The sequence below is a fragment of the Oncorhynchus gorbuscha genome, linkage group LG16 (assembly GCF_021184085.1).
Source record: "Oncorhynchus gorbuscha isolate QuinsamMale2020 ecotype Even-year linkage group LG16, OgorEven_v1.0, whole genome shotgun sequence".
Classification (NCBI taxonomy): domain Eukaryota; kingdom Metazoa; phylum Chordata; class Actinopteri; order Salmoniformes; family Salmonidae; genus Oncorhynchus; species Oncorhynchus gorbuscha.
In genome coordinates this window covers 91,180,110-91,196,835 of record NC_060188.1, presented here as the reverse complement: position 1 = coordinate 91,196,835, position 16,726 = coordinate 91,180,110, and the positions used below count along the sequence as shown (strand labels likewise).

At 47.5% G+C, this 16,726-nt stretch overlaps 1 protein-coding gene across 2 annotated transcripts in view; it reads right to left on the bottom strand.

Moving 5' to 3' along the window:
• Nucleotides 1–1,796: 1,796 nt before the first annotated feature.
• LOC123999414 (AF4/FMR2 family member 1-like) overlaps nt 1,797–16,726 on the bottom strand; it is an 80,375-nt gene continuing 65,445 nt past the window's right edge. The window contains exons 15-19 of one of the 2 annotated variants that reach the window (XM_046305191.1): nt 11,095–11,166; nt 10,843–10,936; nt 8,241–8,287; nt 3,412–3,641; nt 1,797–3,151 (exon numbers count right to left, since the gene is read on the bottom strand). In XM_046305191.1, the coding sequence (XP_046161147.1) occupies nt 3,027–3,151; nt 3,412–3,641; nt 8,241–8,287; nt 10,843–10,936; nt 11,095–11,166 (568 nt within the window). In that variant the 3' untranslated portion in view covers nt 1,797–3,026. The remainder of the gene's footprint in view (nt 3,152–3,411; nt 3,642–8,240; nt 8,288–10,842; nt 10,937–11,094; nt 11,167–16,726) is intronic. The other variant, XM_046305192.1, reaches the window with a different exon arrangement.

Genomic DNA, 16,726 nt, shown 5'->3' with positions numbered 1-16,726 from the left:
CTGCTGACCTGTGTGGTACATAAAACTGTATTTTCAACTACCATACGAAAAAAGAAAAAAAATCCAGCAATCATTTAGATGTGTTGATAAGTGTTATTTTCGAATGACATGGGCCGTTATTGTATGTACGCACAAGATGTGACACCAGAGCTACGGCAAAGGATGTAAACTAAACAGCCGGTCAACGCTCCCTCACAGGTTGCCAGTCCTACAGTGAATCATTTCCAACAGTCACGGCTGTTCGTAAAGGGAAGAGTATCCTGCTTTTCAATAATAAATCCACTTTTGACTTCAGTTAAATGGGACTTGCTTTGTCAATGATCAATACAAGATGATGCTATACTCACTAAGTATTCCATTTGGGGAGACAGATGGCAAGTGTCCTTAAAAAACCCATCTAAGGCACTTTTATTTCTACTGAACTGGTTTGATGCGCAGCTTCAGCCTGAGTGTTAAAAAGCATGTATGCTGGATAGATTACAGAACTAGAGAAAACGCTCTTAACCATCACATTAGGCCACAGGTCCCTCCCTCCCTCTCTCTCTGCCTCCATCAGACAGCGTTGCTCTGCTTCCCATGTGCAGTGAAGATGAGGTAGTTACTTCCTGCTTCCTGTCTGAAGAGTAAGGACCAGGGCTACTGGTCAAATCAGACCATTTTGGTTTTCTTATCTAAAATGTCTTAGATGAGCAGTTGTTGACAAAAAAAGGGAAAGCAAGTACAAAATCCAACTCGAATCATATTTCTGTTATGACTGATTGAACATAATGGACCCGCCCTGGCACGTAGAATCCATCTCTTTTGAAGAGAAAAATGGGGGGAAAAAATAATAATAATATATCTTCACAAAAAAAAAGCATCAAGGACTATCTTTGTCTTCATTCAAGAATACTGACGTCCCATATTTCAGGACAATGGATCTAGTCACTTTATAATACTTTATGGTACAGCAGAGACATACTAACTATATCCTGCCGAATTCGAACAGTATTATTATAGACGTGTCATGGATGGATAGATCCCTTCGCTTCTATAGGACTTTTTAGTTGGTTGTGAAGTAAAACAATTGGCCATATCAACACTTTTAATCAAACAAAAAAAGAATAATTGAAACAATATATTTAAAGTGATATAATAATAAAGATCATGATAATGAGGCTAATAAATAAGCTTTTGTCATTACTGCTTTGCATTACCACAGGAGAAAGGTGAAAGGCCTCTCTGAACCGCAACCAAAAAAGAGCAGGTATCTTCAGACAACCATCCCGCAGGGACATAGCCTCACTGACCTCCAAGACAGACAGGACCCAGAGGGGTTGAGCAGGCCACGGGGAGACACCCCTACTGACCCCCAGAGGGGTGGGGCAGGCCACGGGAAGACACCCCTACTGACCCCCAGAGGGGTGGGGCAGGCCACGGGGAGACACCCCTACTGACCCCCAGAGGGGTTGAGCAGGCCACGGGGGGGAGACACCCTACTGACCCCCAGAGGGGTGGGGCAGGCCACGGGAAGACACCCCTACTGACCCCCAGAGGGGTGGGGCAGGCCACGGGGAGACACCCCTACTGACCCCCAGAGGGGTTGAGCAGGCCACGGGGAGACACCCCTACTGACCCCCAGAGGGGTGGGGCAGGCCACGGGAAGACACCCCTACTGACCCCCAGAGGGGTGGGGCAGGCCACGGGAGACACCCCTACTGACCCCCAGAGGGGTGGGGCAGGCCACGGGAAGACACCCCTACTGACCCCCAGAGGGGTGGGGCAGGCCGGGGGGAGACACCCTACTGACCCCCAGAGGGGTGGGGCAGGCCACGGGGAGACACCCCTACTGACCCCCAGAGGGGTGGGGCAGGCCACGGGGAGACACCCCTACTGACCCCCAGAGGGGTGGGGCAGGCCACGGGAAGACACCCCTACTGACCCCCAGAGGGGTGGGGCAGGCCACGGGAAGACACCCCTACTGACCCCCAGAGGGGGGGAGACACCCCTACTGACCCCCAGAGGGGGAGACACCCCTACTGACCCCCAGAGGGGGAGACACCCCTACTGACCCCCAGAGGGGGGAGACACCCCTACTGACCCCCAGAGGGGGGAGACAGCCCCTACTGACCCCCAGAGGGGGGGGCAGACAGCCCTACTGACCCCCAGAGGGGGGGGCAGACAGCCCTACTGACCCCCAGAGGGGGGGGACAGCCCTACTGACCCCCAGAGGGGGGAGACAGCCCTACTGACCCCCAGAGGGGGGAGACACCCTTACTGACCCCCAGAGGGTGGGAGACACCCCTACTGACCCCCAGAGGGGGAGAGACACCCCTACTGACCCCCAGAGGGGTGGGGCAGGCCATGGGGAGACACCCCTACTGACCCCCAGAGGGGTGGGGCAGGCCACGGGGAGACACTCCTACTGACCCCCAGAGGGGTGGGGCAGGCCACGGGGAGACACTCCTACTGACCCCCAGAGGGGTGGGGCAGGCCACGGGGAGACACTCCTACTGACCCCCAGAGGGGTGGGGCAGGCCACGGGGAGACACTCCTACTGACCCCCAGAGGGGTGGGGCAGGCCACGGGGAGACACTCCTACTGACCCCCAGAGGGGTGGGGCAGGCCATGGGAAGACACTCCTACTGACCCCCAGAGGGGTGGGGCAGGCCATGGGAAGACACCCCTACTGACCCCCAGAGGGGGGGGAAGACACCCCTTCAATGTGACCAACAGAGGACAGAAACCCCAAAATGCATGTAATCCGTGTGTGTGTGAGATAGATATATTTATATAGATATATGTAGTTGAGAGAAAAAAGGTGACTTGGTATCCATGTGAACAACTTGTAGAGGGACTTGGGCTCCTGCATTCATCTGATGGCCCGTCAATAAATAAAACCAAAAAGGATGTCGCGGACAGGGAAAGCCAGGGCTGGGCAATCCAGGGCTGGGCTAGGCATTGTCGACAGGGCAGGGCTGGGCTAGGCATTGTCGACAGGGCAGGGCTGGGCTAGGCATTGTCGACAGGGCAGGGCTGAGAAGCGGTCACTGTGCCTCACGGGTGTCCAGTCGGAGCCACTGCAGTCCCTGCCGTGTGTGACGCACCAAAGAGCTCATGGTGGACGTCAGGCTCAACGGGCCCAGAGCCAAGTCCAACTCAGACAGCAAACCTAGAGACATGGAGAGATAAGGAAATAGACTGAGTAGGAGTAATGAAACACTCGCAAATGTATTTCTAAAGCCCTTTTTACAATCAGCCGACGTCAAAGCACTGTACAGAAACCCAGCCTAAAACCTCATCACCAGTATCTTTTCCCCCACGGTGATCATGACCTCTAGTGGTCACACACAGAACTACAGCTATAAAGAACCCATATTCCTGTGTAATAATATCCCTGTGACTTTAACCCTCCCCTTTGCTCCGCCTCACCACTGCCTTTGTGGGCCAGCTCGTCAGCCTGCTCCCAGATGTCGTGAGCACTCAGGAAGAGTGCCGTGATGTTGACGTAGGAAGACGCCACCTGCTGGATGACCTGTGGAATGGCCACGGTGCTGACGGTGCCTGCCCCCGCCCCGCTGCTGTGGTTGGAGCCCGGCCCAGAACTGGCTGTGCTGGCAGGAGACGGCATGGGAGACATGGGGGATGGGGTACCTGTGCTTCTGGGGAAGAGAGAGCAAGCCAGGGCATGAGACTAAGGGACAAATCATTCACTAAACCCTAAAACAACTAAATCAACTAAAGATGGGGAGAGGTCGGTCTACAATAAAGTGCTACTCTGCCTTCTTAACACTGTCAACAAGGCAGGTCCTACAGGCCCTAGTTTCTACCTTCTTAACAACACTGTCAACAAGGCAGGTCCTACAGGCCCTAGTTTCTACCTTCTTAACACTATCAACAAGGCAGGTCCTACAGGCCCTAGTTTCTACCTTCTTAACAACACTGTCAATAAGGCAGGTCCTACAGGCCCTAGTTTCTACCTTCTTAACAACACTATCAACAAGGCAGGTCCTACAGGCCCTAGTTTCTACCTTCTTAACAACACTATCAACAAGGCAGGTACTACAGGCCCTAGTTTCTACCTTCTTAACAACACTATCAACAAGGCAGGTCCTACAGGCCCTAGTTTCTACCTTCTTAACAACACTGTCAATAAGGCAGGTCCTACAGGCCCTAGTTTCTACCTTCTTAACAACACTATCAACAAGGCAGGTCCTACAGGCCCTAGTTTCTACCTTCTTAACAACACTATCAACAAGGCAGGTCCTACAGGCCCTAGTTTCTACCTTCTTAACAACACTGTCAATAAGGCAGGTCCTACAGGCCCTAGTTTCTACCTTCTTAACAACACTATCAACAAGGCAGGTCCTACAGGCCCTAGTTTCTACCTTCTTAACAACACTATCAACAAGGCAGGTACTACAGGCCCTAGTTTCTACCTTCTTAACAACACTATCAACAAGGCAGGTCCTACAGGCCCTAGTTTCTACCTTCTTAACAACACTGTCAATAAGGCAGGTCCTACAGGCCCTAGTTTCTACCTTCTTAACAACACTATCAACAAGGCAGGTCCTACAGGCCCTAGTTTCTACCTTCTTAACAACACTATCAACAAGGCAGGTCCTACAGGCCCTAGTTTCTACCTTCTTAACAACACTATCAACAAGGCAGGTCCTACAGGCCCTAGTTTCTACCTTCTTAACAACACTGTCAATAAGGCAGGTCCTACAGGCCCTAGTTTCTACCTTCTTAACAACACTATCAACAAGGCAGGTCCTACAGGCCCTAGTTTCTACCTTCTTAACAACACTATCGACAAGGCAGGTACTACAGGCCCTAGTTTCTACCTTCTTAACAACACTATCAACAAGGCAGGTCCTACAGGCCCTAGTTTTGTCGCACCACTACTGTTCAGTCGTGTGGTCAGGTGCTACAAAAAAGGACTTAGGAAAATTGCAATTGGCTCAGAACAGGGCAGCACGGCTGGCCCTCGGATGTACACAGACAGCTAACATTAATGTGTATATCAACGTCTCCTGGCTCAAAGTGGAGGAGAGATTAACTTCATCACTACTTGTATTTATGAGAGGTATGTTGAATACGCCGAGCTGTCTTGTCTAAACTACTGGCACACAGCTCAGACATCCATCCATACTCCACAAGACATGTCACAAGAGGTCTCTTCAGTTTCCAGAACAGACTATGGGAGGCATACAGTACTACATAGAGCCATGACTACATGGAACTCTATTCCACAGTACTACATAGAGCCATGACTACATGGAACTCTATTCCACAGTACTACATAGAGCCATGACTACATGGAACTCTATTCCACAGTACTACACAGAGCCATGACTACATGGAACTCTATTCCACAGTACTACACAGAGCCATGACTACATGGAACTCTATTCCACAGTACTACACAGAGCCATGACTACATGGAACTCTATTCCACAGTACTACACAGAGCCATGACTACATGGAACTCTATTCCACAGTACTACACAGAGCCATGACTACATGGAACTCTATTCCACAGTACTACACAGAGCCATGACTACATGGAACTCTATTCCACAGTACTACATATAGCTCTATTCCACAGTACTACATAGAGCCATGACTACATGGAACTCTATTCCACAGTACTACATAGAGCCATGTCTACATGGAACTCTATTCCACATCAGGTAACTGATGCCAGCAGTAGATTCAGATAATTTTTAATGAAGATAAAAAAAACACCTTATGGAACAGCAGGGACTGTGAAGCAACACAAACATAGGCACAGACACATACATACACACTATATACACACACAACTGTAGATATGTGGTAGTGGTGGAGTAGGGGCCTGAGGGCACATGGTGTGTTGTGAAATATGTGAATGTATTGGGGCGGCAGGGTAGCCTAGTGGTTAGAGCGTTGGACTAGTAACCGAAAGGTTGCAAGTTCGAATCCCCGAGCTGACAAGGTACAAATCTGTCGTTCTGCCCCTGAACAGGCAGTTAACCCACTGTTCCTAGGCTGTCATTGAAAATAAGAATTTGTTCTTAACCTGTTACTCCTACCCCCTACATTTTCGAATATTCTGTTAAAAATCGCGCAACATTTCAGCGCCCTGCTGCTCATGCCAGGAATATAGTATATGCATATGATTAGTATGTGTGGATTGAAAACAGACGTTTATAAAACTGGTTAAATCACTGCTGTGACTATAACAGAACGTGCGTTTCATCGAAAAGTGCAGGGAATTTGATCACTGAAAATGGAAATAAATATCCATGCGCCACGTCCAGGAATTGTTAAAGGTGAACTGAATTAAATGAGGCCGAGGTTGCAGTACCTACAGCTTCCACACGATGTCTAGAGTCTTGTCATTTGCTTCCGCTTTGATTCTTGGTCAAACCGAATCAAGGGAACCGATTCCCTCCGGTCTCCGACCGGATGTTTTGGTTGAGATTTCTCCTGACATATTTTCCAGACGGACACCTATAGAATTTACATCGCCTCCTGATGAATTTTATTGTTTATTAACGTGTACTAATACCTAAAGTTGCATTACAAAAGTATTTCGAAGTGTTTTGTGAAAGTTTATCGTTGACTTTTTCAATTTAAAAAAATGACTTACCGATTTAATCAAAAAAAGACCCAATAGTGATTATGGGACATCTAGGAGTGCCAACAAAGAAGATGGTCAAAGGTAATGAATGTTTTATATTTTATTGTGCGGTTTGTGTAGCGCCGACTATGCTAATTATTTTGTTTATGTCCCCTGCGGGTCTTTTGGGGTGTTACATGCTATCAGATAATAGCTTCTCATGCTTTCGCCGAAAAGCATTTTAAAAATCTGACTTGTTGCCTGGATTCACAACGAGTGTAGCTTTAATTCAATACCCTGCATGTGTATTTTAATGAAAGTTTGAGTTTTAACTAATACTAGTAACATTTAGTGTAGCGCATTTCCAGATCTCTAGATGGGACGCCTGCGTGCCAGGTAGGAGCAAGAGGTTAACTGACTTGCCTAGTAAAATAAAGGTAAAATAAAAATAAAATTGTAACGTTTTTATAAACTGCCTCTATTTTGATGGACCCCAGGTAGAGTAGCTGCTGCCTTGGCAGGAACTAAATGGGGGTCCATAATAAACCCCCAGGTAGAGTAGCTGCTGCCTTGGCAAGAACTAAATGGGGATCCATAATAAACCCCAGGAAGAGTAGCTGCTGCCTTGGCAGGAACAAAATGGGGATCCATAATAAACCCCAGGAAGAGTAGCTGCTGTCTTGGCTGGAACTAAATGGGGATCCATAATAAACCCCCAGGTAGAGTAGCTGCTGCCTTGGCAGGAACTAAATGGGGATCCATAATAAACCCCCAGGTAGAGTAGCTGCTGCCTTGGCAGGAACTAAATGGGGATCCATAATAAACCCCCAGGTAGAGTAGCTGCTGCCTTGGCAGGAACTAAATGGGGATCCATAATAAACCCCCAGGTAGAGTAGCTGCTGCCTTGGCAGGAACAAAATGGGGATCCATAATAAACCCCAGGAAGAGTAGCTGCTGTCTTGGCTGGAACTAAATGGGGATCCATAATAAACCCCCAGGTAGAGTAGCTGCTGCCTTGGCAGGAACTAAATGGGGATCCATAATAAACCACAGGAAGAGTAGCTGCTGTCTTGGCTGGAACTAAATGGGGATCCATAATAAACCCCCAGGTAGAGTAGCTGCTGCCTTGGCAGGAACAAAATGGGGATCCATAATAAACCCCAGGAAGAGTAGCTGCTGTCTTGGCTGGAACTAAATGGGGATCCATAATAAACCTCCAGGTAGAGTAGCTGCTGCCTTGGCAGGAACTAAATGGGGATCCATAATAAACCCCCAGGTAGAGTAGCTGCTGCCTTGGCAGGAACTAAATGGGGATCCATAATAAACCCCAGGAAGAGTAGCTGCTGTCTTGGCTGGAACTAAATGGGGATCCATAATAAACCCCCAGGTAGAGTAGCTGCTGCCTTGACAGGAACAAAATGGGGATCCATAATAAACCCCAGGAAGAGTAGCTGCTGTCTTGGCTGGAACTAAATGGGGATCCATAATAAACCCCCAGGTAGAGTAGCTGCTGCCTTGGCAGGAACTAAATGGGGATCCATAATAAACCCCCAGGTAGAGTAGCTGCTGCCTTGGCAGGAACTAAATGGGGATCCATAATATATACAAACACAGATCTACAACAGTCTATATAGGTATTAGATGAAAGACTTACTTTGAGACACATGGTGAAGGAGCCTGGGTTGCAGACTTTATAGAACTCTGAAAAGGAGGATGAGAGACAATGTCTTATGTTTTTATTTCAAACGCTTAAATAAATAAAAACATTAGGTTGACTGCTCCAAAGATCGGTTTCCCCAGAAACATATACCGAACAAAAATATAAAAAAATGCAACATGCAACAAAGGGCGTCACTACAGTGCAAGAGGCATCACTACAGTCCCTGGTTCGAATCCAGGCTGTATCACATCCGGCCGTGATTGGGAGACCCATAGGGCGTCGCACAATCGACCCAGTGTTGTCCAGGTTTGGCCGTCATTATAAATAAGAATTTGTTCTCAACTGACTTTCCCAGTTAAATAAAAAGGTTTTTCATTTTTATTTAAGGAAATCAGTCAATAGAAATAAATTAATTAGGCCCTAATCTATGGATTTCACATGACTGGACTGGGGCACAGCCATGGGTGGGCCTGGGAGGGCATAGGCCTACCCACTGGGGAGCCAGGCTCAGACAATCAGACATGAGGTTTTTCCCCACAAAAGGGCTTCATTACAGACATAAATACTCCTCAGTTTCATCAGCTGTTCGGATAGCTTTTCTCAGACATGGTTACACGTGGTCGGAGGTTGTGAGGCCGGTTGGACGTACTGCCAAATTCTCTAAAACGATGTTGGAGACGGCTTATGGTAGAAAAATTCATATTCAATTATTTTGCAACAGCTCTGGTGGACATTCCTGCAGACAGCATGCCAATGGTACGCTCCCTAAAAACTTGAGACATCTGTGGCATTGTCTTATGTGACAAAACTGCACATTTTAGAGTGGCTTTGAATTGTCCCCAGCACAAGGTGCACCTGTGTGGTGCTCATGCTGTTTAATCAGCTTCTTGATATGCCACACCTGGGGGAGACATGTTTGCCTGCGCTGCAGACGGCTATATCGGTCAGCTAATACAAGACTATTAAAAAGGCCCAGTGCACTACTTGTGAAAGAAATGTCTTCAGATTTTTCAGGGGGTGCTACATCATCCCTACTTCCAAGCGGTGACGATGGGCCCAACACCTTACATTTATATTTTTGTTCAGTATAGATTTAGACCAGGGGAGAATGACTGCCCCCTCTCATTGAAACCATGGAAGTTTAAGACCGACCACGGTACTGCAGTCATTGTTTGCAGAAAACAGGATCCCCCCCCATGAGTGAATGGGAAAATTGCAATCTTCTTCAAATGAATTTGGCCTCAATAAATCGGTGGCTTTGTCCGTTCATATTTACAGTCATTGATCTAGACCTGGACAAAAAAAAATGCACTTCAGCAATGATGGTTTTTTTTTATAACTAAGCCAAGATCTTTATTTTATTTAACTAAGCCAAGATCTTTATTTTATTTAACTAAGCCAAGATCTTTATTTTATTTAACTAAGCCAAGATCTTTATTTTATTTAACTAAGCCAAGATCTTTATTTTATTTAACTAAGCCAAGATCTTTATTTTATTTAACTAAGCCAAGATCTTTATTTTATTTAACTAAGCCAAGATCTTTATTTAATTTAACTAAGCCAAGATCTTTATTTAATTTAACTAAGCCAAGATCTTTATTTTATTTAACTCAGCCAAGATCTTTATTTAATTTAACTAAGCCAAGATCTTTATTTAATTTAACTAAGCCAAGATCTTTATTTTATTTAACTCAGCCAAGATGGACCACATCCTGTCGTTTCCAATGGGAGCAAATGAATCATATTGGGCAGAACAAAAGCAGAGAGGTGGGCATTGCCAAGCACAAGCTAACGAGATCCTATTGGCACGTTCTAGCATGTATTTGCATATTTCCATTAGGGAACGCCTACTCTGAAGTGCGTGCAATATATTCAATTTTCCACCCCTAAACAATTACATTTTTGGAAACTTGGGCAAAAAGTAAATAAAACAGATTTTAGTTTTGGAAACAGAATACTATATGGAGATCAAAATGGTAAAAAATAAAGAAAAAATCGATAGAAAATTAGCAGAATGACGGCCAAAATCCATCTCGCTCCATCTTCATCCACTTCCTCTCGTCACAATAGTTGGTGGTGAGTGGAAATGCCAACCGGACGCTTCAGATTTATACATCCGGTGAAACTTCTGGCTCGTCTGAGTCCCCAGACGTCCCCCGGTCGAGTCCCCAGACGTCCCCCGGTCGAGTCCCCAGACGTCCCCCGGTCGAGTCCCCAGACGTCCCCCGGTCGAGTCCCCAGACGTCCCCCGGTCGAGTCCCCAGACGTCCCCCGGTCGAGTCCCCAGACGTCCCCCGGTCGAGTCCCCAGACGTCCCCCGGTCGAGTCCCCAGACGTCCCCCGGTCGAGTCCCCAGACGTCCCCCGGTCGAGTCCCCAGACGTCCCCCGGTCGAGTCCCCAGGACTCCCCCGGTCGAGTCCCCAGGACTCCCCCGGTCGAGTCCCCAGGACTCCCCCGGTCGAGTCCCCAGGACTCCCCCGGTCGAGTCCCCAGGACTCCCCCGGTCGAGTCCCCAGGACTCCCCCGGTCGAGTCCCCAGGACTCCCCCGGTCGATTCCTCAAAACCAAAAGGACAAACACATAATAGAAGCCTACCTTGAAATGATCTGTCAGGGTCCTTGAATACTTAAGTGCTGCTTCTCGTTTGTAGCGAAACATGGCCATCTGTAGAAGGGACAGGCCCCTCATGCTGCCAGACAGAAAATAACAAAGGTTACATTCTCATAATTCCTCTCCAAGGAACATTTCATTTAAATGACTTCTGAGGTAAAAATGGATCCAAATGTACCACTACTTTACATTTTCGTTACATTTAACAGAAATATTTAGTTGCGGTTATCTATTTACCATAAAACTGTAAAGTCCTTGTCTGTAGCAGGAGCCGAGGGGTTCACAGAGCCCTTTAGTTTCAGTATAAATCTGTGAAGACCAACAGACGTGGTATTTAAAACAACAACAACACACAACTAGCCAAAGCACAGCAGACACAGTAAAGCAGAGGAGTCTCACATCCTGTCTTGGATCACACATCCAAATTGAGTTGCGTCAGCAGGGGACAGTAGAGGGAGTACTTAGATCATAGAAAAATGGAATTACATTGTTTCTATCATTCTGTGGATAGTCTCAGTGCATAGACTACTCACTACAGCTAAGAAGCCCCACAGACTACTCACTACAGCTAAGAAGCCCCACAGACTACTCACTACAGCTAAGAAGCCCCACAGACTACTCACTACAGCTAAGAAGCCCCACATAGACTACTCACTACAGCTAAGAAGCCCCACATAGACTACTCACTACAGCTAAGAAGCCCCACATAGACTACTCACTACAGCTAAGAAGCCCCACATAGACTACTCACTACAGCTAAGAAGCCCCACAGACTACTCACTACAGCTAAGAAGCCCCACATAGACTACTCACTACAGCTAAGAAGCCCCACAGACTACTCACTACAGCTAAGAAGCCCCACAGACTACTCACTACAGCTAAGAAGCCCCACAGACTACTCACTACAGCTAAGAAGCCCCACATAGACTACTCACTACAGCTAAGAAGCCCCACAGACTACTCACTACAGCTAAGAAGCCCCACAGACTACTCACTACAGCTAAGAAGCCCCACATAGACTACTCACTACAGCTAAGAAGCCCCACATAGACTACTCACTACAGCTAAGAAGCCCCACATAGACTACTCACTACAGCTAAGAAGCCCCACAGACTACTCACTACAGCTAAGAAGCCCCACAGACTACTCACTACAGCTAAGAAGCCCCACAGACTACTCACTACAGCTAAGAAGCCCCACAGACTACTCACTACAGCTAAGAAGCCCCACACAGACTACTCACTACAGCTAAGAAGCCCCACATAGACTACTCACTACAACTAAGAAGCCCCACATAGACTACAGCTAAGAAGCCCCACACAGACTACTCACTACAGCTAAGAAGCCCCACATAGACTACTCACTACAGCTAAGAAGCCCCACATAGACTACTCACTACAACTAAGAAGCCCCACATAGACTACTCACTACAGCTAAGAAGCCCCACAGACTACTCACTACAACTAAGAAGCCCCACATAGACTACTCACTACAACTAAGAAGCCCCACATAGACTACTCACTACAGCTAAGAAGCCCCACATAGACTACTCACTACAGCTAAGAAGCCCCACATAGACTACTCACTACAGCTAAGAAGCCCCACATAGACTACTCACTACAGCTAAGAAGCCCCACACAGACTACTCACTACAGCTAAGAAGCCCCACACAGACTACTCACTACAGCTAAGAAGCCCCACACAAGACTACTCACTACAGCTAAGAAGCCCCACATAGACTACTCACTACAACTAAGAAGCCCCACATAGACTACAGCTAAGAAGCCCCACATAGACTACAGCTAAGAAGCCCCACATAGACTACAGCTAAGAAGCCCCACATAGACTACAGCTAAGAAGCCCCACATAGACTACAGCTAAGAAGCCCCACATAGACTACAGCTAAGAAGCCCCACATAGACTACAGCTAAGAAGCCCCACACAGACTACTCACTACAGCTAAGAAGCCCCACACAAGACTACTCACTACAGCTAAGAAGCCCCACATAGACTACTCACTACAACTAAGAAGCCCCACATAGACTACAGCTAAGAAGCCCCACATAGACTACAGCTAAGAAGCCCCACATAGACTACAGCTAAGAAGCCCCACATAGACTACAGCTAAGAAGCCCCACATAGACTACAGCTAAGAAGCCCCACATAGACTACAGCTAAGAAGCCCCACATAGACTACAGCTAAGAAGCCCCACATAGACTACAGCTAAGAAGCCCCACATAGACTACAGCTAAGAAGCCCCACATAGACTACAGCTAAGAAGCCCCACATAGACTATAGCTAAGAAGCCCCACATAGACTACAGCTAAGAAGCCCCACACAGACTACTCACTACAGCTAAGAAGCCCCACACAGACTACTCACTACAGCTAAGAAGCCCCACACAAGACTACTCACTACAGCTAAGAAGCCCCACATAGACTACTCACTACAACTAAGAAGCCCCACATAGACTACAGCTAAGAAGCCCCACATAGACTACAGCTAAGAAGCCCCACATAGACTACAGCTAAGAAGCCCCACATAGACTACAGCTAAGAAGCCCCACATAGACTACTCACTACAGCTAAGAAGCCCCACATAGACTACTCACTACAGCTAAGAAGCCCCACATAGACTACTCACTACAGCTAAGAAGCCCCACATAGACTACTCACTACAGCTAAGAAGCCCCACATAGACTACAGCTAAGAAGCCCCACATAGACTACAGCTAAGAAGCCCCACATAGACTACAGCTAAGAAGCCCCACATAGACTACAGCTAAGAAGCCCCACATAGACTACTCACTACAGCTAAGAAGCCCCACATAGACTACTCACTACAGCTAAGAAGCCCCACATAGACTACTCACTACAGCTAAGAAGCCCCACATAGACTACTCACTACAGCTAAGAAGCCCCACATAGACTACTCACTACAGCTAAGAAGCCCCACATAGACTACTCACTACAGCTAAGAAGCCCCACATAGACTACTCACTACAGCTAAGAAGCCCCACATAGACTACTCACTACAGCTAAGAAGCCCCACATAGACTACTCACTACAGCTAAGAAGCCCCACATAGACTACTCACTACAGCTAAGAAGCCCCAAGACCCACACAGACTACTCACTACAGCTACAGCTAAGCCCCACATAGACTACAGCTAAGAAGCCCCACATAGACTACAGCTAAGAAGCCCCACATAGACTACAGCTAAGAAGCCCCACATAGATAGACTACAGCTAAGAAGCCCCACATAGACTACTCACTACAGCTAAGAAGCCCCACATAGACTACTCACTACAGCTAAGAAGCCCCACATAGACTACTCACTACAGCTAAGAAGCCCCACATAGACTACTCACTACAGCTAAGAAGCCCCACATAGACTACTCACTACAGCTAAGAAGCCCCACATAGACTACTCACTACAGCTAAGAAGCCCCACATAGACTACTCACTACAGCTAAGAAGCCCCACATAGACTACTCAAGAAGCCCCACAGCTAACTACAGCTAAGAAGCCCCACATAGACTACTCACTACAGCTAAGAAGCCCCACATAGACTACTCACTACAGCTAAGAAGCCCCACATAGACTACTCACTACAGCTAAGAAGCCCCACATAGACTACTCACTACAGCTAAGAAGCCCCACATAGACTACTCACTACAGCTAAGAAGCCCCACATAGACTACTCACTACAGCTAAGAAGCCCCACATAGACTACTCACTACAGCTAAGAAGCCCCACATAGACTACTCACTACAGCTAAGAAGCCCCACAGACTACTCACTACAGCTAAGAAGCCCCACAGACTACTCACTACAGCTAAGAAGCCCCACAGACTACTCACTACAGCTAAGAAGCCCCCACAGACTACTCACAGCTAAGAAGCCCCACAGACTACTCACTACAGCTAAGAAGCCCCACACAGACTACTCACTACAGCTAAGAAGCCCCACACAGACTACTCACTACAGCTAAGAAGCCCCACATAGACTACTCACTACAACTAAGAAGCCCCACATAGACTACAGCTAAGAAGCCCCACACAGACTACTCACTACAGCTAAGAAGCCCCACATAGACTACTCACTACAGCTAAGAAGCCCCACATAGACTACTCACTACAACTAAGAAGCCCCACATAGACTACTCACTACAGCTAAGAAGCCCCACAGACTACTCACTACAACTAAGAAGCCCCACATAGACTACTCACTACAACTAAGAAGCCCCACATAGACTACTCACTACAGCTAAGAAGCCCCACATAGACTACTCACTACAGCTAAGAAGCCCCACATAGACTACTCACTACAGCTAAGAAGCCCCACATAGACTACTCACTACAGCTAAGAAGCCCCACACAGACTACTCACTACAGCTAAGAAGCCCCACACAGACTACTCACTACAGCTAAGAAGCCCCACACAAGACTACTCACTACAGCTAAGAAGCCCCACATAGACTACTCACTACAACTAAGAAGCCCCACATAGACTACAGCTAAGAAGCCCCACATAGACTACAGCTAAGAAGCCCCACATAGACTACAGCTAAGAAGCCCCACATAGACTACAGCTAAGAAGCCCCACATAGACTACAGCTAAGAAGCCCCACATACTCACTACAGCTAAGAAGCCCCACACAGACTACTCACTACAGCTAAGAAGCCCCACACAGACTACTCACTACAGCTAAGAAGCCCCACATAGACTACTCACTACAGCTAAGAAGCCCCACATAGACTACTCACTACAGCTAAGAAGCCCCACACAGACTACTCACTACAGCTAAGAAGCCCCACATAGACTACAGCTAAGAAGCCCCACTAGACTACAGCTAAGAAGCCCCACATAGACTACAGCTAAGAAGCCCCACATAGACTACAGCTAAGAAGCCCCACATAGACTACAGCTAAGAAGCCCCACATAGACTACAGCTAAGAAGCCCCACATAGACTACAGCTAAGAAGCCCCACTAGACTACAGCTAAGAAGCCCCACATAGACTACAGCTAAGAAGCCCCACATAGACTACAGCTAAGAAGCCCCACATAGACTACTCACTACAGCTAAGCCCCACATAGACTACAGCTAAGAAGACACAGACTACTCACTACAGCTAAGAAGCCCCACATAGACTACTCACTACAAGAAGCCCCACATAGACTAAGCTAAGCCCCACTACAGCTAAGAAGACTACTCACTACCCCAGACTACAGCTAAGCCCCACATAGACTACTCACTACAGCTAAGCCCCACATAGACTACTCACTACAGCTAAGAAGCCCCACATAGACCCACTACAGCTAAGAAGCCCCACAGACTACTCACTACAGCTAAGAAGCCCCACATAGACTACAGCTAAGAAGCCCCACATAGACTACAGCTAAGAAGCCCCACATAGACTACCTAAGAAGCCCCACATAGACTACAGCTACCCCACATAGACTACAGCTAAGAAGCCCCACATAGACTACAGCTAAGAAGCCCCACATAGACTACAGCTAAGAAGCCCCACATAGACAGCTAAGAAGCCCCACATAGACTACAGCTAAGAAGCCCCACATAGACTACTCACTACAGCTAAGAAGCCCCACATAGACTACTCACTACAGCTAAGAAGCCCCACATAGACTACTCACTACAGCTAAGAAGCCCCACATAGACTACTCACTACAGCTAAGAAGCCCCACATAGACTACTCACTACAGCTAAGAAGCCCCACATAGACTACTCACTACAGCTAAGAAGCCCCACATAGACTACTCACTACAGCTAAGAAGCCCCACATAGACTACTCACTACAGCTAAGAAGCCCCACATAGACTACTCACTACAGCTAAGAAGCCCCACA